This window comes from Ammospiza nelsoni, chromosome 1 (genome assembly GCF_027579445.1).
Source record: "Ammospiza nelsoni isolate bAmmNel1 chromosome 1, bAmmNel1.pri, whole genome shotgun sequence".
Classification (NCBI taxonomy): Eukaryota; Metazoa; Chordata; class Aves; order Passeriformes; family Passerellidae; genus Ammospiza; species Ammospiza nelsoni.
Window position 1 is genome coordinate 82,972,492 of NC_080633.1, and position 26,705 is coordinate 82,999,196.

Here is a 26,705-nt window from a genome sequence, read left to right on the forward strand (position 1 = left end):
CCAGTCACCACGTGCAAGTATTCCCCCCCACTCATTCTGGGCGTTCGTTTCTTAAGGCTTCTGTCAGGTCAGGTCTGCAATTTTCCACCTTATGTTGCGGTTGTAAATATCTCATTCTTCACAGAGTAGTTGTTCATTACTATTACTTGCATAATATCTATGTTTGGGCTGTGTCATAAGGAAAAATGAATTACCTATAAGTGCCTTGTCATTAGAAATATTGCTGTTGCAGTTAAGTAAAAATAAAGCTCCAAGAAGGTAAAAAAATACAAGAGTTTTAACCCTGGGGCCTTGCAAACTCAGCACAAAGCCCATGGCAATGGCAGTACTGTATTGTGGGGTACATAATTACAGAAAATTGAGGGTAATACCAGAGAACAAGGGGGATACACTTGAATATTTTTTGCATAACAACTTTAGCTATATTTATGCTATTTTGTGTTAATTAGTGTGGACTATGACAGTTATTATTATTGTAACTAGATTTTTTTGTATTTCCATTAGATTGTTAAGGCTTTAATTAGCCTAATGAGATTCTGAGCTCTATATTTGTCACGTGCACTCTTTTGCTCACAAGAATTGAAGCATAAGACCTGATACAGCTAGGACTTCAAAATCTCTCTGCTCACAGATTCCAGCACCTCTCCAGGCAGCCTTTCCCAGAGTTTAACCCTTCTCCTGGGGAACAATCTTTTATCTCCTTCCAGCCAAGATTTATCCTGTCACAGCTCAAGCCTATTGTCTCTCATCCTTTCACTGTGTGCCTTTCAGAGAAATCTGACCACACCTTTTGTTCAAACTCCTCTGGTACTAGGCAGATGTTAGTTGTCCCCTCCAAGCCTTTTCTTCTCCAGGCTAAATACCTTGAGTTCCCTAAGTCTCACCATCTGTCATGACCAGCAGTCCCTGTAGCCCTTCAGTGAACCCTGTCCAGTTTCTGTTTGCATATTCTATCCATCTCTCCCACGGTCCACCATGCAAAATTCAACATTTCCCCAGAACAGGCTTTACTTCTAGTACTGACACTTTGTCTTTATAGTACAAAGGTTCTATATTGTTCCCTCCTTATTGCAAGAGTTTCCTAACACTTTGGTGTTTCTCATGGGCAGCTTCTCAGAGCACTAACTCTCCCTTCCTCTCACAGCAGCCAACCAACTCCAGTGCCCCTTTCACCCAGCCACCCCACTCTTTTATAGCACTCTTCTTCTCATTGGTTACAGCTGTGGCCTGTTAAAGTCAGGCCTGTTCCTAATCTTTGATAATTGGCCCAGCTGCAACTCCTTTCTATACTACCTTTATTTACTTATATTCTATCTCCCTACACTGACACATCAATTAACAGAAAGGACCGGAACCACATGTGTGTATGAGCACAAACACTGCTGAAGTAATAAATGGAGTATAAAATTTAAAAGAACAACACTAGTTTTTGTTTTTCCCATTTACTAGCCTTGAAGCTATGAGGAAAAGGAAAATGAGGAATCTCTTAGAAAAACTATTGTATATTCATGAAAATATTAGTAGCTTACCTTTCAAAATGCATTGATTAAACTTGCAGGAATCCACATTTCATATATTAGTCAAATTATGTTTCTGTTTGTTTCTGTTCTTTACAAACAGCCTTAAGCTTCACAAATGTATGAGGTTCCTCTGTTTGGATTAATTCGAAAACAATTCTGAAATATTTCGGTTCCTCTAATGAATGGCATTGCTTCACCATGTTTCAGTGAAAAAATTAAAATCCCACTCAATGATTTGAAACCTCATTCATTTTCATCTGCTACCAGAGTGTTGTTTCTAAAACCATCATTATACTGCCTCCTTCTCAAAGACAGCATTTCAGAGAACTCACTGAACACCAACACCTTATGAACACCTCCCTGCAATGTTGTAAGAACCTCTCAGTGTATATTCCTGTGTCTCACGATGCAAAGCCCCAGAAGAGAGAGAGAAGAGCAATTATACTGCTGTCAGCGTTAAGATCTTGCACTCAGCACCAGTGAGTCATTAGCCCTACAAACTGTCAGCCAGACTTTTATTAGGGAGACACATAACACTATGAGAGGCTATTTTAAATATGTATCTTGGAATAAGGCTGCAAATTAAAAAGAGGTCAGGATAGCTCCAAAATTTCTCCTTCATAAACTCTGAAAAGACATAAAAGGTGTGTGCGAAAAACCAAAGTGGGCTTTGAAAATACTGCTTTTCACCACAGGAGTTCAAAAGTGGCCCCTGCCCTGCTGGGAGGTGTCACCACCCGCAGCTTCCCATCCCTGTGGGGGCAGCCACCCTTCGCTGTGCCCCCACAGCAGAAATACACAGTGGTGTGGGTACAGCATGTCCAACTTGTACCTCAGTATACACACCCCCCTCCCCCCATTTCACCTTTTTCTAATGTACATTGGTCTCACTAGAAAATAATGAAACTGGGGGTTCTCTTCAGTTCTTTGGCATAATTGTTTACTGGTATTTTAATATACTTATCTACTGATCTATCAAAATGGTGTTCTCAAAAAGCCTATTCAAAGACACACAAAAGAAACCCCAACAACTGAAAAACAACAGTAGTCTACATTTGTATGAGTCTACTCTCTAATAACACAAAGGAAATTCACAGAATAATTTGAAACATAAATTGTACATCTTTTGAAAACAATTATAAAATACATGACATCCGTGATCTGCAAAAATGTGCAAATTTGACCTGGAGCCCTAAACATTTAGAAGTACATCCTACGCTCTGCACTTGTACAAAAGTAGCTTATGCAAAGTAAATTAAACTGAATTAATTTTTTTGTTCCTGTTACAGAGATGTAGAATCAAGGGTCATGCTATAACCTTTTACAGGCTAATAAAGGCTTTGATCAAAACCAATGCTTTTTAAAATGCACCGTGCTCTTTCATTGTATCCCAGTTCTCTAAAAATAGTCACCAATATGATTGACTTGCTTCCTGAATACTAACAATGTGGATGATCTTTTGTATCTTCCTGGGAAAACAACTAGTGTTAAAAGCAGACTAAAGTACATCCACTGCTGAACTAATGTCTGCAAACAAAGACATGTGTTAATCCTGAAGAAAAAAACCAGCCATCTTATGAAATGAATCCTCATTTTACCTTTCCACGTTTAAATACTAAATGTTCCTAAGTGTGATAATATGGAGGCACAAGTCTTCATTTTTTGGTTGGAAAAAACTTGACAGGAGATAAGGGACATATATTAAGGGGTTGAGGGGATAAAGGCCAAAGAAATCTATAGAAGAAGATCTGAAGATCTAATGAGCTCTTTTTGAGCTCACTGGAGGTTGAAAAGATCACTGACTTCCACAGAATACTTGACTTTTTTTTCAGTAAGACATTGACCTATCTGTTACTAATCCAGCCCTGCAATACACTGCCTAGGGCTGTGTAGATGTCTTAACTGATTTGATAGATTTAATCCTATCAAAACACAAACCTGACAACACATACCTAAAGATACATATATATAATTAAGAACATATAAGAACAACATAAGAATATAAGAACATAAATAGAAGAACAACATTTATCACTTTTTGCTTCTTTCCATCTTGCTAGGCTACAGCATTTTTAAAACACAAGTACTACAAGCCCCAAAGAGGAAGTATCTGTCACACAATTCCTGGTAGTTTTGCTTCTCTTCACTGTCAGGTTCTCAATCATTTCTGCAAGATCTTCAGTAGTGACAGTACACCAAAGCTACTTTCCATAGAAACTAGTAATATTTAGCAAAATAACACACATTTGCAGAGAACATCAGCTAGAACCATGTCTGCTGTAAGTACTGTCTTCTTACAAAAAGCATCCTTACTCCTTTGAATTCAGTGTCCAGTGACACTACCTGCCTGCTTCTTGCAGATAAACCAATGTGTTTCCTATTCTTGGAGGGAAAAACTACCAATATAGAAACCCAGGCCCTTACAACTGAGCTCAAAGTCCACCCATTCCCTGCACACAGCTTTTGGAGGCAGAAGTGCAAAGATAAATGACTGCTCTTACAAACCTCTCCTGCAATAGCGCCTTATGCAAATTTTGTATCCAATCATCAAAACTTGCTTTTACTGTAAACCGTCCTCCTTAAGATTACTTGAAATATTTTGTAGTAACTTCAGCCAGTATGCAAGCCAAGTGCCCAGCAGAATAAGGACAGCCCTCTGAACACACAACCTGGTAAAATCCTGGTGCAGAACTTCCATTTGCTTATTTTAAGAAAAAATTTTTGGTGATGGATCGTGCAAACCTTGATTTAAAGCAGATACAGGCATTTGTGGGACAGACATGACAATTAAGGTCAGCTGGGACACATGAGGTACACACAAGCATTTTTGTGACCACAGACACCTGTCAGTGTCTCTATTCTCTGATCCTTAACAGTTCATGGAAGTTTGAGTCTTGGTGACCTTCAAAGCAAAATGCACCTATCTTCTTTACTACTTGATGAACTGATTTGTATTTCAAATTCTCTTAAATGAGGCATCTATCTGTCAGGATGATAGGCACTGTACAGAACTTGCAAAGAGAAAAAGAACTATATAAAGCAATCAGAGAATTCTTTTATTTAACTGCTGCAATAAATGACAGTATCATTATGCAATTTCCCTAATTCCTCTTAACAAACCTGACCTCTAGAACTATATCACATGATTCATCAGTATTGTGGATTCAAATATTTTTCAAAAACAGTGCAATAATATCTTCCTGCAGTGATTTGCAGCACTGGTCTTGGGCATGAAGAACTGAAGATTCCCAGAAGCACACATGTACATCTCACAGCTCATTCCATGAGGACAGCAAAAGAGATGGTGTGCAAACAGCATCTATACAGTGTTTTTAACTCTCTTCATCATAAAATATTTTCATAGAACAAGTGGAAAAAAAACATATTTTGACAACAAAAATAACTGTAACACTTTCCTACAGTCAGATGGAAATTGTGCACAACCGTATTCAAAAGACTTGGCATGTTTCATGTAGTTCAAGTAATTCAATAAGTGTTTTCCCATTAACAAGCTGGATTACATAGCAACAAACAGGAGGAAAGTGTTCAAACGGAAAAGCAGACCCAGACAGGAGTGTTCCTTTACCTGTTGCCTCTTCTCAAACTCCAGCTTGATGCGGGATTTGATGCAGTTGCACGTGTCCTGATACGTCTGCTGCAGCGCGAGCTCCATGAGGTGCTTGTGGTACGCTCCTGCCAAGTTCCCGCAGATAAAAATTATTACATTTGCCAAGATCTAGGGGGGATTAAAAAAAAAAAGTGTCAGGGAATTTATATAAATGTGTTAACAGAAATTAATCCTAGCTTGCCATGAAAGATTGCTGCAGTTACGCATTTTGCTTTTGTTTGTTTCTAGCCAAGGTTAACCTTTCAAAAAGCCTTTAAAATTAGTGGCAACATCCCAAGCAATAATAGAATCACAGAATCAGTTAGGCTGGATACTGTTATAATTTAGGATTAAACGGGAATGGAAATGAACAACATGTTTGCCTACTCAATGAGGTACATGTTTTCCAAAAAAAGAATTTCAGCTCATGTTAGCGCTTACTGCTGAGTATTAATTAGGTGGGATCATCACCTACTCATGTAAAACAATAGCTATGGCTTCTAATAGCAATATTGGAAGCCGTGTTGTTGCTATGCTCTTTTAGCAATGTTTTCTTTTGCAGTGCCGTATGATTAAGGGGTGAAAAGTTTCACCCACACACATGGAAAGCCTGACCTGCATTTTACCTCAGCCTGATCCACTGCTATCCGTCCGTCAGCTATAAATAGTAACCTTGGTGACGATAAGCAGTGTTTAAGGAGCAAGATCTGACAGCTGCCTACTAGAATATACTTTTCCTTACTACCAAAAAATTACATTTGCCTAAAACACAGAACTTTAAGATTTAAGATTTAGAGGGTCACATTTGCAGCATCAGATGCCCTCTGCAAGCAACAACCCACAAACACAAGAAATAAGGTTGCTTAAAAATATCCAAGCCTTTTTTGCACTTGACCTTTGAAAAGGACACAATATTGTGTGATGATGCTAATACTTTTAACTGTACCCAGCTTATTGCTGCAAATAAAAGAAACACATTTATCCATTCGAGCTCACTCAGAGCAAAAGAAACACAGTAAAGTAATGAAGGCAATTCCAAATTCAATAATAAAAGTAATAATAAAGATAATATTAAATTGAAGTTGAGATACAGCTGCAGTCTGCTCAGAGCAGTTCTCTATTGTCTGTCCTTGTAAGGCCCTAGTGCATCATACGCCTTGGATTACAAGCACTGTATAATGTCACAGCACTTGTGGTCTGGAAGAAAAGGAGGAAGAAAGGGGACAAAAATTTTGTTAACTCTCCACAGCTAATCTAATAATGAAGGTTATGATAGATTTCCCTGGTGATCATTCATGGGTTGGTTCTGGTGTACCCATGTACCAGGTAATCTTTTGTGAACTGCTAGTGGTGAAAGAGACAGAGCAGAAAAAATTTCCAACAGGGTGCTATGGTGGCTCAGAGGAAAAAGACATATTGTCCTATTAACAGAAATCCATCTCCTTGTGGAATACATTTTATTCACAAAAAAAAACCTCCCATGGAGTTTTAATGTTTCTTTAATAAATGGTAACATTAAAATGCAAGATTTAAATATATGCTTTTATTTCCTCACAGATTTTAACATCATTACATGCAATACTTGTTCTTCCATCTGTGACATTTCTGACATCTCACCTTTCATGGCTCCACAAAGCTAAAAGCAGGAGCTATTCACCTTTACTGCAAAAATAAACCATGTTTTCAATTTGGTAGAACGTTTTTCTTTCCCTAAAACTTGAAGATCATGGCATTTTAATATTTCTAAAAGTAACATATGAGTTATTAAATTTTTCTAAAATAGATAAATCTAAAAACAAGGGGAAAAAATCTACATATTTCACTTTCTCTGAAGAACTTCTGTTATGAAGTAGAGAAATAAGAAATAGTTTAAATTAAACATTTCGCAACAGCCAATAATCTAAAAAAAACCCCACGAACATATAAGATCATGGTGTACAGCACAAAATTTGACCTTAAAATATTTTATATGTCTTTCTAAATCACAATTGCTTGATTCTGCTTCGATGTCAGTAGACATGGATTAGTGAACAAAGACCTTGTGTGACAGATCACAGTACAGGGGTAAGGGTCTTCCAACTGGGAATCATTGAAGGGTTCTAAAATGTAATTATGAAGTAGGAAAAAATGATTGAAAATAAAGACTGCTGGGCAAATAAAAATGCTGAGATACGTAGCAGGAAGGTTTAGTAATAAATGATCACTGAAATCAAAAGTGTGCTGTCATAATCTCTAGTTAGATGTCACTGCTGAAAGTCTGCACATACACTTATTAATGAATTGTCCAGCTTCATAGTTATAGACCATTTAAAGCAAAACTTCAGGAATATAATCAATCAAAATTTAAAAAAATATACTGTAATGGGTAGATGGAGGAGTAAATTATGAGTATCATCTTCACAGTCACAGAAAAACAAATTACAGTTTTATGACTGAAGTAGCTGAAGTGAGAAAATAGATGGAAACTAGTGAGTGACAGGCAAGGAAGCTAATTAACCAGGCTTTTCAGATACTCAATGGGGTAATTCAGCCCACATGAAGCTCTGCAATGGCTTCCAGTACCTGAATCAAGCAGCTGGAAGACAGTGCAAGGTATCTCAGCCACTGCCATACTTACTGTAGCTGTAACAAGTAAAAGTGTAAGTGAATATGCAGGTAGAAAGTGTGTTTAAAACACCCTTATTATTTAGGCAAGCATGGATTTAATTCAGAAATGTGTCACTAAGGGATAAAATTTAAAAAAAAAATCAAGAAATGAATGAACTATTTTCTAAACATATTTTTTTTGCCTGTATTTATTCTGCCTTGAGCGAATATTTCTGCTATTGAGCAAAACACATCCTGCCAATAGAGTGTTCAACAGCAAGCACAATTAACATTACTAAACAAAATAAACAACACTATATACTTCTTCCTTAATATCCCTGTCCTCTCAAGTCTGCATTTTCCTTTCAATTGCAGACCAGTTTCAACAGGAGCTGGACACGAGCTCCATCCCAGGCTTCTTCTAAAGTCTCATAGGCATTCTCCCAGAAGAGAGGTTCAAAATTTTCCTCAGTCCAAAAAAATTAACTGAGCTTCCCACTTCTTAAGCAAGTACTCTAATCAATATGCAATCATACAAAAGGTTTCTCCTGTTCAGGCACCTTCTCTGAGAAGATGCCATGCTGTGAATCCCACCAGTACCAAAGCACGTGAAATGAAATCCTGAGTCAGACCAATCTTCTGCTTTTCTCTAGGGCAGAACTTTGCAGTGTCCTTTCCCATTTTTTTTCTCCTGCCTCATCCCTGTCTCCCCCCAGCCCTAGATGTGTATTAGATAATAAAAACTGTAGTGGATCTTCTGGTAAAATTTTTTCCACCTTTCTGTGATAGCTCTGATAAATGTGCAGATAAAACTGTAGCTGAGATCCTGTGTAGAGAATTCAGGAATCAATGACATCACACGGTTAGGGATTTCTCCCAGGAGGACAAGCCTGAGCTGTGGAAAAGAGTGTAACTAATGATGGTAACTCAACAGCAGAAAAAGACCAGCGTGACCTCAAAGACAGTACTGCATGGAGCTGATTCACACCCTTTACAAACAGGCACTGTATGACCAAAACCCCAAAAAACCCACAATATACATAAATTCTACTAAGCTCCCACTCAATTCACCATATGGAAACACCAAGCAACACAGCAGAAGTTCCTATCCCTCTGTACAGTCAGAGTGGAGAGAGAGGCAAATCTATCTCCTGGGCCATCTGCACCCCTTCAGATATATCCTTTAACTGTACACTGTGCTGAAGTTTCTGTTTTATCAATGAATAAATTCCATGTCTACAGACAGTGATCTAAATATGACTCAAAATTAACACAAGGAACACCAAGATACCATCAGGAAGTATCTCTAATCACTTAAGGAACATAATCATGGCTGACGTCTCCTCAGTCTGTTCTGACCTACAGAAAACTCTGTGTGCTTCCTGGCAATGGGGAAATTTTACATTCCAGCACAGGTATTTTCTCAGTATCAGCGAATATCAAGTAATCAAAATAGCTTCACTATCAAAATAGAATGTATTTAAAAGCAAATGAAGACAAAGTTAAGTAGCTATGACTAATTTCTCAAGAGAGTACTACAGTTCACCGAATTGCTCAAAAAAACATAGTACATCATATATAAGCTCAACTGATGAAAACTACCCACAAAGGTACATGCATACAAAGAAGTACTATGCTATATAAAAATAGAAGAATTATAATAAAGACTGCTGATTCCGATTGAAGCACAAGTAATTTGTTAAATATCTTAGACACTGCTGTTCAAATACTGAATATAAAAATTAGAATCCTCTTTAGATTTTCTCTCCATTGAAAGCTCCCAGTTTATGAGTTACTTTGCCACATTTCTTTCCTTTTGGATATTTTACATATCCTTCCCAAATACTGCATGAACAGAATGTTTAACAACAACAACAACAAAACCAACACAAACTATTAACAATTTTTTCAATAGTTAAATTTCACTTTTCTTCTAGTTAAGAAAACTGAGGACATGAAAGCTGAGGGGTGGACAAAACTGGCTTTTATGATGTCTGCATGGAAATTAATGTGAGAAAAAAGAATTCTTATGTCGATGCCTAAGTTCAAATTCTTTAGCTCTGCAAAGATGAATCGTCTCTCCCTTCATTTGATCTTTCAGGTGATGATGTGATGGATCTTTCATGTGGCGTGGCCAGCCAAGTTATGGAACAAGTCTGTGCTGCTTTGGAACCTGTAGAGCTTTAGACTCAGATGTAATTCAGCTTAAACAACAGGGTAAATGCTGAGTAGAACTGAAAAGCAGCATTTTAGAAGGAAATGCTTAGTTTAGAAAATTAGTTATTCACTTGGTCACCATGCCCTCTGCCCAATACCATTATTTTAAGTAGATGTATTCAGAAGTTTCTCCAGCTATTCCATGCAGATCTCTTCCACATGGAGCTCTCGCCAGTCAGACAATGCTGCCTTTTTCTTCTTTCAGATTTCCAAACCTATAGAAGTCCAATATTTGAATACATTTCAGTGCCAACAACATTTATAGCTTCGTCACAGCTCACAGATAGGACGGCAAATTTGAAAATGGGAGACGTTTTGCCATATGGCAACCTCTGTTTCAAAAACAAGGAGCTTTGGGGAGGAGCAAAATTGCAGGGCAAAAATTTCTGTAGCTGACCTGAGACTAGTGATCCTGTGGTGCCTGGTCTATCAGCTGCTGTTACAGAAAGTAACACCTGGCCTTTTCCTGTACCTAGTGAGACCACTAAGTTGAGGTCTTTATATGAAAGCTCCTGTGTTTCATGAAGAAATGTAGCAACCTCTTGGATTTCTATTTCTGTTTTAGAGATGATGGTTAAAGTTTGTGAATTCAAGTAATTCAGGTACAGAACATGACTGGCTGAAGGACAGTGAAATTATGGGCAACTGCATACTTACTTCCTCATGAATTTGAAGTAAAAAATCAATTTCTTTAACCACTGCAAAATTATTTTAATAGTTGGAAAGGTCAAAGATGTTTAAATTCTTAAATACTTATGAAGGCCACAATAAGAACACACAACAGAAGGGAAGAAACAGGAAGACCCAATATCCTCAGACATTTTGTTTATATCAAGGAGAACGTAAAATGCTTTACAGCAAGGTAAGTAAAAAGAAAAAGCTGCAATTTTGCAAGAAACAACTGCTTTAAAAGAAAAACCACAAACCAACCAAAAAAAACCCCATTCAACTTAAGACTTCTCAAAATAACTGAGAAGTAACAGAGAAATAAAGATTTGAATTACTCAGTATCCCAGATGGTTCCAAATTTTCAGTGCTAAAATAAATTTGGTAGAGTCCCTTTGTGGAAGGGGAATTGATGTCATTTTACACGCCAGGAAGTTATGATGTTGTCTTCTAATCGGTATGTGTAATTCTCTTTGTAGCTTCTGCAATCAGAGCATTGAGGACAGCAGCAGAATATTCCTTGTTTTTAATATCTGTATTTTTTCATATTATTTTCTTTTTATCACTATTACACATTGAACTTTCTCACAGCTCTAAGCTGCTCTGTGGAATGACTGGATTTATTTCCTTCAGCTCTGGGCATGCACACACCCTATCTATATATCAGTGTAGATAAAAACAGATCATAAACTCTAAGCCCTTTAATCAAACCCAGGAAAAATAAACTAGAAACAAGAATCAGAGTTACAGTCCCTTTAGATCACTTCCGTGTAATACATATAACCAATATAATTGCCTTTAATTAATGACCTTAATATTTTGAATCTAAATTTTTTTTTTTTTTTTTTTTTTTGCCAGAGGGGAGCTCATGTTCTCCTCAGTAAAAAGGAAACAGGCAGTCACTGCACTCTCCTGCCTCCCTGCAGAGAGGTCTTTTGTTTTTACATGTATCTCTGGGAGCATTTCATTTCATTACTTCTAAAACTGATCTTCGGATGTTCTCTCAAAAAGACTGAGATTAATTTTTAGGTTCTGGATCTCACGTAGGGGTGAGTATTAGTGGGAATAGTATAGGGAAGAAAAAGTATTAGTATAGGGGAAAAAAAAGACCATTAAAAAAAAAAAACCACACCAAAAATAAAATCTATGGATATATATACTAATACATTAATCTTTGGCCTGTTACAGAAACAATCTTATGTCTGATATTAAAATACCTTGTCTTTTCCCATAAATCTGGTTTACTCTTAAGAAAAACCCCAAAACTGAAATCTCTAATATAAGTACATTTACAGGAGTTTATTGTGTATCAGGAGGTTTCTCCCTACATGCCCTGATCAGAACAACTCCTGGGCTATCTCTCCTGCACTGTCTTGCAGTCTTCATGAAGTTTATTTCTTATTATTATCTACCAGACTTACTGAAATTTCTTCATATATCTCTAAACATCTCCCTTACTGGCAAATTTGACAGAAATTAATCAAGAGGTTCAAAAGCTACCACGAGAAGAAAAGATAAATGAACTGATAAGCAAATTTATGCTAATTATTCATGTACTGATATGCCTAAACCTCAATAACTTACTGTTGATTTCAGATTTCTCCCCTAATTTCTACAGTTTATACTGTATGTAACTGCACTGCATATTAATATGCTTCATATTCTCAGTTATCAATAAATATGGAAATTGAAATCAATGGACAGTTCAGAATTACATGGATAAATTACAATAGGAACATATACTCAGCATAATTTTTCTACTGCATTTCAAACAGCTGGCAATAAATATGTGCTCTGATCTATTTGATAAATATTTTGAAACTGTATTTTTATGATATCTATATAAAATTCTGATTTAAATAAGCATGTTTTTCGCAGGTAATATTTTTGTCTATCAGTGTTCACAATGATCTGATAAGCTTTTTAACTAGGTATACTTATGATTTTTTTCTGCTTGTCTGATGACTATGACAAACTTTAATCAAGCTCATTTTTCATAACTTGGCATTCTGTGCTAGGAATTGGTGGTCTTTGGCTGTACAGTTCACAGAGAATGGTGTGGAGCAGAAGGGGGGATAATGATAGTGGTGCATAAGTGAGGAAAGTGATGTTCTACAGAGTTGGATTAAATGGATTCCAGAATGTCCTCAGAGTTGGAGTTAGTAATTATGACAATCTTACAAGTGTTTTTAATATTTTTTAAAGAACTTGGTTGCCATTTTGAAATATGATGAGATCTCTAATCAGTATTTGGGTTAATTCTTAATTGGAAGTCATCTAACAGGAAAATTTGCTCTCAGGAAACCTGAAAGTTCTATTTTCTGGTGTCAGGCAAATGCTGTCAAGAGTAACCAAGGTGGGACAAAGAAAGTACTAAATCTGGGTTACATTCAGGAAGGAATGAAGAAAATATTAAAACCTCTTCATGTTGTTGGTGCCAATTCATTCCATCTGTACATAAAACATATCATTTTTCTCTCCTTCATGGCTCAAAACTGTCAAGATGTCATTTGTCAGGTCAGGCTTTTTACTCAAAAGCCCTGGTGTGAAGCATCCTGGACACCTTGAAACAGTTTTTTTCTAAATCACGTGGTTTGTGGGAATATATTCTGAGTAACACCTTAAAAGTAGCACAGTACCTCCAATTCATAGAGCAGAATCAAGAGTCATAGAAAGACCTCCAAGATCATCAAGTCCAAACATTCACCCAGCACCACCATGTTCACCACTAAACTCTGTCCCTAAGTGCCACACATTTTTTGAACACTTCCATGGATGATGATTCCACTGCTTCCCTGAGCAGCCTGTTCCAGTGCCTGACCACCCTTACAGCAAAGATGTTCTTCCTAATATCCAGGTTAAATCACCCCCTTGTCCTTTTGTTTGCTACTTGGGAGAAGAGACCCACACCCATCTCCTTAAAACCTCCTTTCAGGTAATTGTATAAAGTTAGGAGATCTCTTGTGAGCCTCCTGTTCTCCATCATTTTCTATTCATACCAGCATTAGTGACAACCCCTACAGAGCAGCATATTCACTGCAGGCACCTAAAATACTACACAGCAGTGTTAAGAATAGGCTATTACTCTCAAACTAGCTGAGAGCAATGATTAAACAAATGGAGGTACTCACCCAGGGAAGAGAATTTTCCATCCCTCCAGACTTGTTCTTTTACTCCTACCTTCTGTTCTTGCCTTTTAAAGAACTTCTTATCCACACACAGATCTTCCCTCTCAGTTCACTGAAAAGGTTTGGGCAAAGGACATACAGCTATGAATGAAATTAGCCCTATTTACTTGTTTGTTGATGCCTTCAGTCAGATTCAAGGTACTTTTAAGAAAATACTATCTTTTGCTCCTTTCAAAATAGAATGTGTTTATCTCATTCTCTATTCTTACAGCTTCATTTTTTGACTCATGAAGACACTGAGTTTACAGACCTAAAGTCTCCCTGACCCTTTCTACAAGGGTCAAAGTTTATTTTTTATTAAAAAAGAAACTTTTTAAAGTTTATTTTCCTATTTTCTAGCTTACAGTTGACAGGAATCAAGGCCTATTTCAGACCAACCTATATAGTCTCTCCTTCACCCATCCCTCTGAGAGGATTTTAATGTGAGATTTTCTTCCATTTCTTCTTCACTGAACAGGCATACAGAAATTGTTTATCTGTGATAGCCTTGTCCTCCCTGAGTATTTTTGCAACCTGGATGTCAAATATCCTTAGAGACTCTCTGAAAGTCCTTTTGTTACTCAAGTGCTGAAGCAAGGACCCAGCATGCAGGGCAGGGGAATTGGTTTGGTTAACTGCCATAGCTCTAGTTGCTATCTAAAACAAATTACACACTTTTAAGTGTATGTTCTTCAAACTCCTATCTGACCAGTGTAACTGCATACAAAGGCATTATGCAACACTTTAAAAAACATTTGCACAGATGAAATGTTTTCACTTTGGCTAATTAACTTTAGTGGTGCAAATAGATTCCAAAATTGCTGATAAAGCATGCTAATTAGCAGAATGAATAGCAGGACAAAATTGCAGCTACAACAGGCACAATCACAAGGTGGATAGAGACAGCTCCATAAAGTATTTTATAGCTCGACTACTGTGCATCTAAAACAAATGTTATTTTAACTGAATTACAATTTAAAACCGCTTATGATTATGTAATATTCAACGTAAAAATATTTATTTCCTTACTGTCATTTTCTTGCTCATATTCTAATTTACTCTTTCCTGTGTTCAAGATATTCTCTAGAGATTTCTGCTTGGTAAACGAGCCTACAAATTTTGTGCACCATACGAGAATTGTCTTTTAGGTTATGATGGCTGGAGGGAAGATTAAATGCTAAACAACAAAGCTTTCCCTTCCAAAGATTGCATTTCAAAAATCAAATGTGCTTAATACTGTGAAGACAAAGGCAAATAGAAGTCACTAAACTGGTAATAATGCTGTTTACATTATAACCTTCCCTAATACCTACAACCTCTGTCTTACTACCAGATTTTGCATTTAACACACTTCTTACAAATTCCTTTGAAGTTTGTATACTACATTTCTACATATTTTAGAAACAAAAAAGCTCTGAATCTATTATTGAAATATATCATGATGCTTTGCAAAACTGAAAGGCTTTCCAATGTACAAAGAGAAGTTACTAATATTATGAAGGAAACAATAAAATTTCCAAATGACTGCAGTTATATCGTATTTATTAATTTCTGACTTCATTCCCAAATGTGACTGGAATATTATTGTAACACTATGGATAAATTAGAAATAGTCACATGAAAATACAATCTCTTTTTGCAAATTCTGATGCACACGTAGCAACAAAAAAAAAAAAAAAAAAACAATTTCCCCTCTCTAATGTTTTTAGTCTCCTGTCTGTCTTTATAAAAGATGCCTGTTTTGAACCTGGCATGTTCTAAGATAATAGAAAAATTACATCCTAAGTGCTCCTAAGCAGCAAGATGAACAATACAGAAAGTGCATATGACTTACAGGACTTTTTCCTGCATGGAATGACTATTTTTTCATTCTCCACAAGAAAAATAATCCTGTACAAAAAGAAAATTCCTATTTAAACCCTATCAGTTTCACCTGCTAATAACCTGCTAATACAAGTTATCTTTTACAGAGAAGTAAGCTTCACCCTGCAACCAACCTACCTTTTAATAGTACAGCCTGCCATTTGAAAGATTTGACAATACATCATGAAGATATGAAGTAATACAACATGAAAGAAGACCTGGGAGCAGTATTTCTCACATACCAACCCTTCTTAATCAGAGAAGGCTGCTGGAGCATCAATGTATTGCAAAGTAATGTGCTATCTAAGGGAAGCAGGTCTCAGCCCTAGAATAGCAGATTTACTTTGCTTTTCAATTACGTTATGTTTAAAACACAATTTCACAAATCTGTAAATTCACACACACACTAAGTTAATTTTTCTTCACTTAACATCTCAAATTCAAGTTAGTGAATTTGTGTATATGGACATTACCCATGCTAACCTCTGGGACTGTGTAACACCCTTGCTCTGTTTTACTAACCACTCAAACACATTCATGGCAGTGTTTCTCAGTTCTCTCCAACAGGCATCCTTTATCTCTGCTTTGAATATCCCAATCCCATCAACAAATGCTGCTACCTTCTTATTCACCACCTTCTGTAGAGAAAGGTTTTCAATATACTTTTCTCTTTGAGGAAAAGACAAAATCACAGCTAGGAACCCACAGTTATCCAGTGGCTCTAAACCTACAAATTGACTCCTTTCCTTCCCCATTCCCACTGCTCATCAGATATTTCTGTGAGCTGTGGGATGCTGAAGAACAGTGCTCGCAAACCTAAGCTGTTCCAACTCTCCCAATTCATTTCAGCACAAGTTTATCATTCTACACAGAACTCCTCTCCAAGCAGTTTTCTGAGAAAGCCTACAAACAAAAGGATTCATGGAAAATAGCTGACTATTTTAAGAAGACTTCAAAATTGACAGGCAGGTCAGTCACTGAATGGCCAGTTAGATGGGCAACACCAGCAGGTCTGGCTTTTGCAAGAGCACAAAGACAGGTTTGGCCCCTGTCACCAGGGCTTCTTGAAGCAGAAGCATGAGAAAGAATATGATCATCAGCTCACAGGAGAATTCTTTAAATGCTGGCCCCAAACCAAAATGATGGGAGCCGCATGCAATAGTCACAGGACAGGTAAAAAACATCCCAACACTTCATTGTTTAAAATGCCAAATAAGGGACAAAATGAGTAATCACTTAAAGAACAGGATTGCAATGAGTAAGAAACTTTGCTTTCTCTAGGAAAGGCTTAAAAATTCCTGTGTTATATTAGTGCTCCTTTATTCAGTTCCTTTGCTTCTATTTTTCAGTTGCTTACTCTAAAGATTCTTTGATTTACTGTCATATATACATTCAAAATTGTGACTTTCTTTAGTCTTCCTCCAGATTTCTTCATCTTCCTCCACCTCCACTTCTTTGCACTGAATAGGTGGTGTAGTTAGGGTCCATGGAGGTAACACAGAAATGGACAGTGAATTGCTTCAAAGTGGTCCCTTGCAAGGCACTCTTCAGGAGAAGAAATGAGCAGCAATATTGTGGCTATTAGAGACAGCTAGATGGGCAGCACTGCAAGGAAAGTACAGAGGTACAAGCTGTGCATAAGGCCATCATTTTATCAAGGCAAATGCAGATCCAGTTGCAGAATAAACCAGCAATGAACAGAAAAGAAATCCATGCTTTTCAGAAAATAAATATTTTCTACTCTTGATCTGTTCATACTCTGAAACAATGTTCATCAAAAGTACTTCATACACTGAGAAAGAAAACAGTTTTATGACTTTTTACTGGTGTTTTGTGGAATTGACAACATTTGCCAGTATGGCTGAGGGCAGGTGCGTCCCCACTCCAGACACCAGCATGTACAGACCTTTCTTAATTAGCACTATGATGAACATGCTTATTGCCTGCCAAGTGACAATAAAAAGGTTTGCAGACATCACACCAAGGGAGTGCACTGCTACAGAGCCCCAGAGATTATTTCCTGAAAATGTATTTTTCCCTCTAGCACAATCTTAACACTCCTCCTTTCATCCCATCCTGCATTGGGAAGTTTCAGACTCCCAGGTAATAGGAAACTGTCATTTAGTGTCTGAATTAATCCTAAAGATAGAAGGTAATTAATGAAAATGAAGTGCAGTCTATGTTAGCAAAAATTTATCACAGAAAGGGAGTTTCATTAGCTCTGAAACTGGAGAAGCATTCTGGGCTACTGTCTTACATACAACAACACCACCACCAAAATCAGAAATTATCTATAAGGATAATTGTCCTCTCTTGTTAAGAAGAATTGGTGGGGTTTTTTCCAAAAGCTATCTGTCATTTCTACATCAAAAACTCTCTTTTGATTTGTATTCTCGCCATGTTTGCATGCCACAGAATCCAGATCATCTTTTCTAAATCAGCATGGCTAGCAATGGCCTCAGATGCAAAAGATTCAGCACAGTATTTTTCTCATTAGTTTGTTAGAGAGAGATCTCTACTGAGATCCAGTTGACAGTCCAGTCCAAGGACATGATGGGATGCAACCCCAAGAGCTGAGAGAGCCTGCTGATATTGTTGCAAGGCCACTCATGAATGCCTTTAAAAGTTCATGGGGACCAGGGTAGGTTCTTGAGTTCTGCAAGAAAGCAAATATCACTCCTGTCTTCAAGGAAGGTTCCATCACCTTGATCCCTGGGAAGGTGATAGTGCAAACCCTCCTAGAAACCATTTCCAGCCCTATAAAGGACAAGGAGGTGACTGGGATTAGCCAGCATAGAGTTATAAAGGAGAAATCAAGCCTGGACAACCTTTATGTGATGAAATGACTGGCTGAGGAGGGAGTAGGTGATGTGGCAGGGTTTTGAGTACACTCAAAACCCTGGCAGACCTCCCCAGCCTCACTTGGGTCTTCCAGTGACATCCTCTACGCTGGGGCCTTCAGCCCCTGCCTGTGCTGGGCTGGAGGAACGCTGGTCTCCAGCCAAGCTGTGCCTGACCACAGACACCCTTGAGCTGTGGACTGACTTGACCTCAACCCTGCCTTGTCACTTGGAATGTGCCCATAAACTGCTGGATGTGATCCTGACCTATGGATGGGCTTTCTGGCTTGACCTTGCACCTGTCTCCTTACCGTGGTTTTGCTTTATATAGATTTTGTCTCTTGGTTGAACCTGGTTATGGTCTCTGGGCTTGCCTTGCTCAAGTGCTGTGGGGCTGAGATCAGAGCAGTCACCCCAGCCCTATTGCTCTGTCCCTTATTTGCTTCCTTGCAAAGAGCTCTGAAAAGAAATGCCATTCAATTCAGTCAATTTTCACTAAAATAATATGACTCACCCATGAACTTCAGTTCACTGCCTTCAATATTTTCAAGCAATTTCACTGGATTCAGGTATTGAAAACATAATAAGAACTTTATAAACAAGCAATGACAGGGAAGATTGAATTCATGAGATATATTTCTATTTGCTACACATTAAAATAGCACATTAAGGCAGGAAGAGGACATAATGTCAATGCTATCTAGCCTCTTTCCATAGTGGAGACCCCTCAATGGGAACATTCTGGTCAATTAACACATCAAGTTTCATCCATGTTTCATCAAAGTATCTTTTATTTACAAAATAAATGTGCATCGAAGCATTTTATAGTTTTTAAAAACATAATTTCCAGGTACTGTAATTACACACCAGGAATGTTTCACATGGATTAATGCTGAAGAGTTGCATCTATATAATCATTTCTAGAACTCACCAATGTCTCCAAACTTGGGCTTCAATCATTGTTTTTTTATAAGCTTTTATGAATAACAAGTTACATCTGTGCATCATCTTGCAGAATAAATTATTTGACTATAATAAAATAGAATTGTAACTATCAGCTTTAGCATATATGTGCAAAACAGTTTTCATTGTATACCCATATAATGGTGAAAATCCAAAAGTTCATGAACTGTCACATGAAGTACTAATAAGTTCAACTTTTAAACTGTACAGATGATAAGCAAAGTGCAGTTTTGACTAATATCAGTGCTAATTCCTAGGAAAGTTTTTGTTTTTTTTTTTTACTTTCAGACTTATTTCCCTAAGACAGCAAAATTACAAAATATATTGAAACTTTTTTTAAGCAACACAAAAAGACAGATACAGTCATCAAATCTCTTACTAATTTCCATTTAACTTAGGGTATGTTTGCAAACAATGGAGATTTTTTTAATATAAAAAATATATTTCTACTTTAAAATGCTAGATTTAGTTTGGAAAAACAAATGACCCATTTAATACCAGAAAAGATAAAATTCTAAAACTAACGAAAATATATCTATACCTATATGATCCTAAATATTTTTTAATGATCAAACAGTTAACACTGCTGTCAAAAAACCCTACAATACTAAGAAGCAACTCACATCTAAACTGTTTAATTGATGAATAATGGTTGCTTCATCTTAATCAAAACACATCCTGCTTAAAAAGCATTGTTTTATTAGTTTGGTAAAAGCTTAAACGAAACATCATTTTAGCAAATAATGAGCTGCACTGCCATATACTAAAAGGCAAACACTACAAATTAGTTACACAGCCTGCAACTAAGGGGCATGACTGAGAGACACTGGTGTATTACAAACTGTACTACACATCCTTTCAAGGTGGATCTGTGTGGCAGGCAGCTAACCACAGAACTGCAAGACCAAAACCCAAAGCCCCAGTGTTGAAAGCCTCAGGGCACAAATTTCTTTGACCAAGGACACCAAACTCAACAGTAAAGCAGTGGTCGTTTATCACTGCCAGCACACTACAGCATTAAGTGTCCCAGCAGCCCTTCCCACATTAAATCACATGCTCCAGTGCAGATAACTCTCAATCCTATTACCACTTGCCTACCCTTAATTCTGATTGTCAGATGTTCCTTGTGATGTCACAAAAAACATGCTGTGATGCTGTTACCCGCTCTGGGACAGAGCTGAAGCTGCACACTGTGGTCATACAATTCTGTTTTGAGGTAAACCACTGAGTTATACAAAGCATTCTTAGAAAATTATTTCAGGATCATGAGTGTAATTTACCCTGAATCCCACTTCTGCCATACTGGAAACTATCCAGGCTTGGAACTGCTTGATGTAGCTCATAGCATTGAACCAAAAGCGTTGCTTTTACAAAGTGCAACATGACCATACCTCAAGTCTTACACACAGTAGTGGTTTATTCCTTTCAAAAGGGGTGGAACAAGATAAGAAATGTGTGGAGAGAAGAGCTTGCAGAAAGGACAGTATTGTCCCTAGCGTTCTTCCAGCCAGCGTGGCTGGTGACCAGGCTGCCCTTCAGCTGGAGCAAGCTGTCCCAACAGTGAGCAGGGAGGGTGTCCCACCCAGCTGCCTACAGCTGCTGGCTACCTGCTGTACCTTCAGCCCAAGCACTACAGATGCAGCCCCTCACGCACAGGGAGGGGCAGCAGCAGTCAGGATGTAACAACGAACCATGCCAGTGTAATGAAAATGTACACAGACAATGGATCAAGCAATTTCCACTGAAGTGCAGCTGCTGCACCTCTGGCTTTCCATCACATTTGTGCCCCATGCTGCCATAACTGCCAAGCAACGAGAGAAATTCAAAAATAGACTTTATATTTTTATTCCTCTAAACCATCAAAAGTAGCAATCTGGCGCAGTGGTTCTGCATCATGTATGCCAGGAATGCAACTAACTCAAATGCTACAAAGGAAAATGCTTTTCCTCTGGGATTTCCTGTATTTAAAGCTCAAAAACATTTTTATAGAGCAAAGGAAAGTGCTAAAAAATACTACAAAGTTATGTTTGCCTTGTTTTTTAATACCTGAAAGCTCATAATCTTCTAAGTGTTTATATACAGAACCTTTTGTTTTCAGGCAAAACCTGCTTAATGGATGTAGAACTGTGTCAGAAAACCCCCTTGAAGTACATATAGACATCATGCAGTTACTTCTCTCATGCACATTGCTTCAACTTTGTGTCACCTTCCCAACATAAAAAATTAGTTATTAGACTCTGGAAAGTAAGTCTGGAGTAAACTTCTGTTTGTTTGCACACAGTATCAAAGTTGTACTGCTTCTAAATGAAATATCTTTATGGTTTGCTTTCTTCACAAATAATCCAGACAACCAATAGGTAAAAATAAGGGATGTTAAGCAGGTTTTACAAGGAGCTATTAGACTAGCTGGGTTCCAAGAGCAGTTTTAGCAGATTACAGGCATGGAAATGACACTATTTGTTTTTTGTGATTGGCTCACATCTACTAAATATCAGATGAGAGGGGGCCAAAATCTATCCAGATTTTAAAAATCAATACTCAGATTTAAGCGCAAAGACAGTGAGTGCTTCCATGCTTTTAAATACTGCAGGTTTTACTAGGACTTTTGACATTTCTTGCTTTTTGAACAATATATGTGTTCAATAAATGATTAAATGAATGGCACTTAAAATAAGATTTTTTTAAACAATTATCACAATGGTCAAAGAATATTCAAAGAGTTAGCAGGAATTAAACTAGTGAAACACAAAAACAGAATTAGAACAGTTCATTAATATATTTAATAACTGTGCACTAAAAGCAAATTAAAATTTACTCTAAAAGCATCTCAAGAAAGATCTAGCTGGATTTAACAACCATTGATTCAGCAGTCTATTCTTCCATAAGTTCTTTAGAGGCTTGCCTGCTATTATATATTGTGGGCAATATTAATCTGATATTTAAATTATTCTCTACCAGTCTTTCAACACTAATTTAGTATTTAATACAGAACTTACCACGAGCAACATGCTTCGAGTCAGTTTGAAAATGCTCAAGGGATAAATCTAAACAACCACCAGTTGTCAATTCCAGCAAAATTAATAATAATAAACCATCTCACAACCCACAAAATTATAATTTCATATGCTAAAAAAAAACCCATATAAAAATAAACAAACTATAGAACAATAGTTGGCAATACACTGAAAATTTCTATTACGGATGAAGGACAAAATTAATCTACCCCAACTAAAAACTTGTGTCAGATGGATAATTAAGGACTGAGTAACTCAGAGTTACTGCCAAGTAACAGAAGATAGAAAAACAAAAAAAATGTTAGAATTATTGATAAATTATCTTGCAGTAGAAAGAAATGTATAAAATTTTAAAATATGTTTATGTTATGTTCACTCTGTTAACTTCTATTTTACTCATACTTGGGAGAAATATTCAAAGCAAATCAAGATGGTGATTTAAAATACAACGGTGACCAAGGTGGTTATAAAAACACCATGGACATGTCATGGACGTGTCTAAGAAAATCCCCCACAGTTAAAGACAAGATGAATCCTGAGGTTAAACATTTCCCAAAATGAATAATTTGTGGCACATAAATAATTTTTATGCTCCCCACATTCGGCATTTTCTGCTTGTTTTAATAGTTTGATATTTGAAATATCAAAAAATATTATATCTCACCCTCCATTAAACAACCTCTCTTTTTCACAATCCTTGTTTTTCAAAGAAAATTAATGATACATCCGTGACAGGAAAAAGTGGAACAAATTTAGCAGATTACGGAGCTGCCAACCATGTTGCTCTGGAGCACGTGATGGATGCAGCGGTGCCTGCTGGCTGGGAGTCCCTTCCCTGGGGAAATAGGAGAAGGTGGTGCCCCACCAGGACACTGCCCTTCCCCTTGCTGCATTCCCCTCTCCTCTGTGAGCCCCAGGCAGCCTGCCCCTGATGCCATGCCAGAGTGGGTCCCCAGGCAAGGAAGAAATTTACAGGTTACACAAAAGAGCATTAAATACAGGAGCTGCAGGGAATAAAAAAAAAGAACAACACAAAAGGGAGAGTAGGTGGAAAATGACTAAGTTTAATGTGCTGCATTTTGGATGAGACATGCATGTTACTGCTGTTAAAAATAAATAAACAAATTAAATACTCCAGATTTTCCTCCCATCTAGCATGTTTATGGTAGTTACAGGAACTTCTATCATACCATGGGAAATGTTTCCATAACTGAGGAAATTCAAATCACATTTGAATAAAGATGTTTTGGAAACAAGTTAACTGCATGTCTTTCCCTTGCCTGTGCTGCGCTCAGTTGCTAGCTTTCTGAGGAACTACTGCAGCAAGGGACTGTGAAAATAGTGTGTGACGTTAGCTGAGACAGGGTGATTTGGTCTTTAATTAAGGTCAGCGTGACCCAGGTCATGGCAAATGTCTCCGAGCCTTAATGATGACGGGAAAGTCCATTCACAAGTTGGAATCGAATTTCCTCCATGTTCAGACACAAATCAATCTGGGTTTTGAAGAGCAGGTATAGCAGCGTCAGAGTGGGTACAGAAAGGCTCTTTGGGAGCTCTGGGATAGACCAGCAGAAACAGATTTCGCTTTTCTTCTTTCTGTGCTGCTTTCAAGGGTTGTCAAAGGCAATCACCATCAACAGTAACTGCATGGAGAGGGGGCCAAAAAACCTTGATGAGAATTGTCAGGTGAGGAACACAATATTGATCTCAGAAACACTGTGGCACCAGATGATCCCTGCAGCTCCTTCTGGCCCTGTAATTTACACATTAGTCTTTACTTCTACTTGAACAGCACACTTTAGACCCTAAGGTACTTTCTGGCCCTGGAAAAATAAAGGTTATAACGATTTCCAGGCTCTTGCTGAAGATAAAACACGCTTCATGTTTCAGGTGCAAAGTAATTAAATTGCCCGCAGTGCAGGTGGAGACAACAAACAAAATACAATAAGAAAACCCATTAAGTTATATTGAATTTTTTAAAACTTTAAGAAAGCAAGATGATTTTTATGTACCATATGAAAGATCCTAAAATACATAATGATATTCATCAGATCTGTTCAGAATAGACAAGAATATGGCCAAATGCAAGATGTTATTTTCCACTCCAGATCTGAGCTTTTCCTTTGCATTAATTGTCCTCATGCTACAAATGTAACATAGGATGCTTGAGGTCAAACTGTATGACCCCCACATATTAAAATTAGCATTTAATCAATAAAGAAATGGAAGTAATGGAGGCATAGAGCATAAAGATGATACTTCAAAGGACTTCAAATAAATCAAGAGGACTTCAAGAGACGAAGCCAGAGAGACACAGGTCAGCTCTTCTGAATCCCAAAGCAATGTAACATGGCACTTTGGCACTGATGAAATGTTATTACTCCTCTACCATTGTAAAACACAGAGTTTTAAAGTAGTTATGTAACTGAATATAGCTTTGGATTTATTTTCTTTTTTCATCCAGTTCAACAAACTTCATAGAAGCAGAGGAGAATTAACTTTTTATTAAATGTTTTTGAATTTCTCTACAACACTATAGGGAAAGGGGAAAACAAAACCACCCAGAACAGCATTAATCATATTTGCTGTTCTATTTCCAAGAGCTTGCTTATATAAGTTCAACAGTGTAGGAGACTTAACAACTTTTAAAAATAAATTATTAGTTTTCCATGTACACTGTGGTTTAGCACCGTCCCTTACCACAGCTTTCTCCTCCTCCCTTAAACACTGGAAATGGCAGCAAAAGAAAAATGAACCTCGACAGTCTCACATATATGTGTGTGTATATATATATATACCTCTGTACACCTCTCTAGGAGGTATACACCTGGCTTTCTTGTCCAAGCCTGTTCTGCCCCTCTCAGAGGCAGCACTCAGTGTTCACATGCTCTGTGATTTAAGCTATGGCTTATTTAAGCTATCCAACTTGATGGTCCATTGCTGACATCATGGCAAAGTACAAGAACTTGATGAAGAAACAGAATTTGTGAAAAGAAGGCTCCTGTACTTGGGTTCAGACTTACAAAAATGTCCTGTGATATTGAGATGTGTTTAATTCCAGTTGGACTCACTGAAATAAAATGGAAGGCACTTGGACACAAACGTAATCAAAAAACCTCACTAACCACAGCTGAAACACAGCAGTATAGTCCAGAGTCTTTGATTTGTTATTAAAAAAACATGTATAGAAGAGGAGAAAAATTATGTATTTATCTATATTCTGTACATTATATATATAGTTTTGCATATTATATATACACACATACAGGCACTAATATTGTCAAGACATCACATAATGCAAAGCATTTTATCTTTGCTAAAATGCCGAACACCACAGAACATACCATGAACTTTCCCTGAAAAATACTGGAATTAACTCATTTCCAAAATAGGAACAGATCTGCAATCCTGAGTACAAGAAAATATGTATGAGTTTCAAGCTCATATCCACTGTAGTTCTACTTTGATCTGTGTCTTGGATGCTTGTTAAGGGAAGGTTTTAATATCTGAAACATAACACTCCTTTGAGATGGTGCTTATTGCTCTTTTGTGAACTGACTTTGTCAGGATGAGGCACAACATCCATAATACATTCTGAAATTTTTCTTAGCAGCAGCTACACAATTATCACTGCCTTCTTTTGGCATCCAGTTAATGAGACAGTAACTGCATTATCATTCAGATACACTGCAATTTTAATTTTTTTTAAAATTCATTTCTATTTATATGTCCTTTTGGTGAATACATGTTTTTTAAAGAGGAATAGAGTTATTTAGGAAAAAACGAAATATCAATTCTTTCCTCCTGGTATAGGAAGGATTCTTTGCTTCTCTGCTTTTCATTTCCCACATCCCTAGTAATATGGGTATAGAAGTATAATTTTGTTTTTCATATTCAGCTTCACAACTCTTAAATTGGAATTGTTAAAAAAAATAATGATAATAATCCAATAAGCAACAGCCCTGCAGAAAAAAACCTAGCTGCTCAGGTCTTAGCATAATAGAGTATAATCAGAACCACTATTTTCTCCTTTAGAATTATTTTTAGTACAAGCAGACCTCAACATTTTAGCTTCTGACATGAAAAGCGAACATATTTATTTCTCTTACTTCACCCTAATTAATGCATAACAGTTCTTCTGAACCTCCTTCACAAGCTACAGAATCAAGTGCATTTTGTTAAGCAAAATGTTCCCAGTCTACCCCTCAAGACTGCATGGGTCAGGTCACAGATTTTTCATTTCCTTCACCAGTAACATTTCA

General features: G+C 37.2%; 1 protein-coding gene across 1 annotated transcript in view; it reads right to left on the reverse strand.

The window, feature by feature from the left end:
• Window positions 1-26,705, reverse strand: part of ADCY2 (adenylate cyclase 2) — a 205,765-nt gene that overhangs the window by 101,761 nt on the left and 77,299 nt on the right. The window contains exon 4 of the mRNA XM_059477068.1: window positions 5,107-5,256. Within this exon, the coding sequence (XP_059333051.1) occupies window positions 5,107-5,256 (150 nt within the window). The remainder of the gene's footprint in view (window positions 1-5,106; window positions 5,257-26,705) is intronic.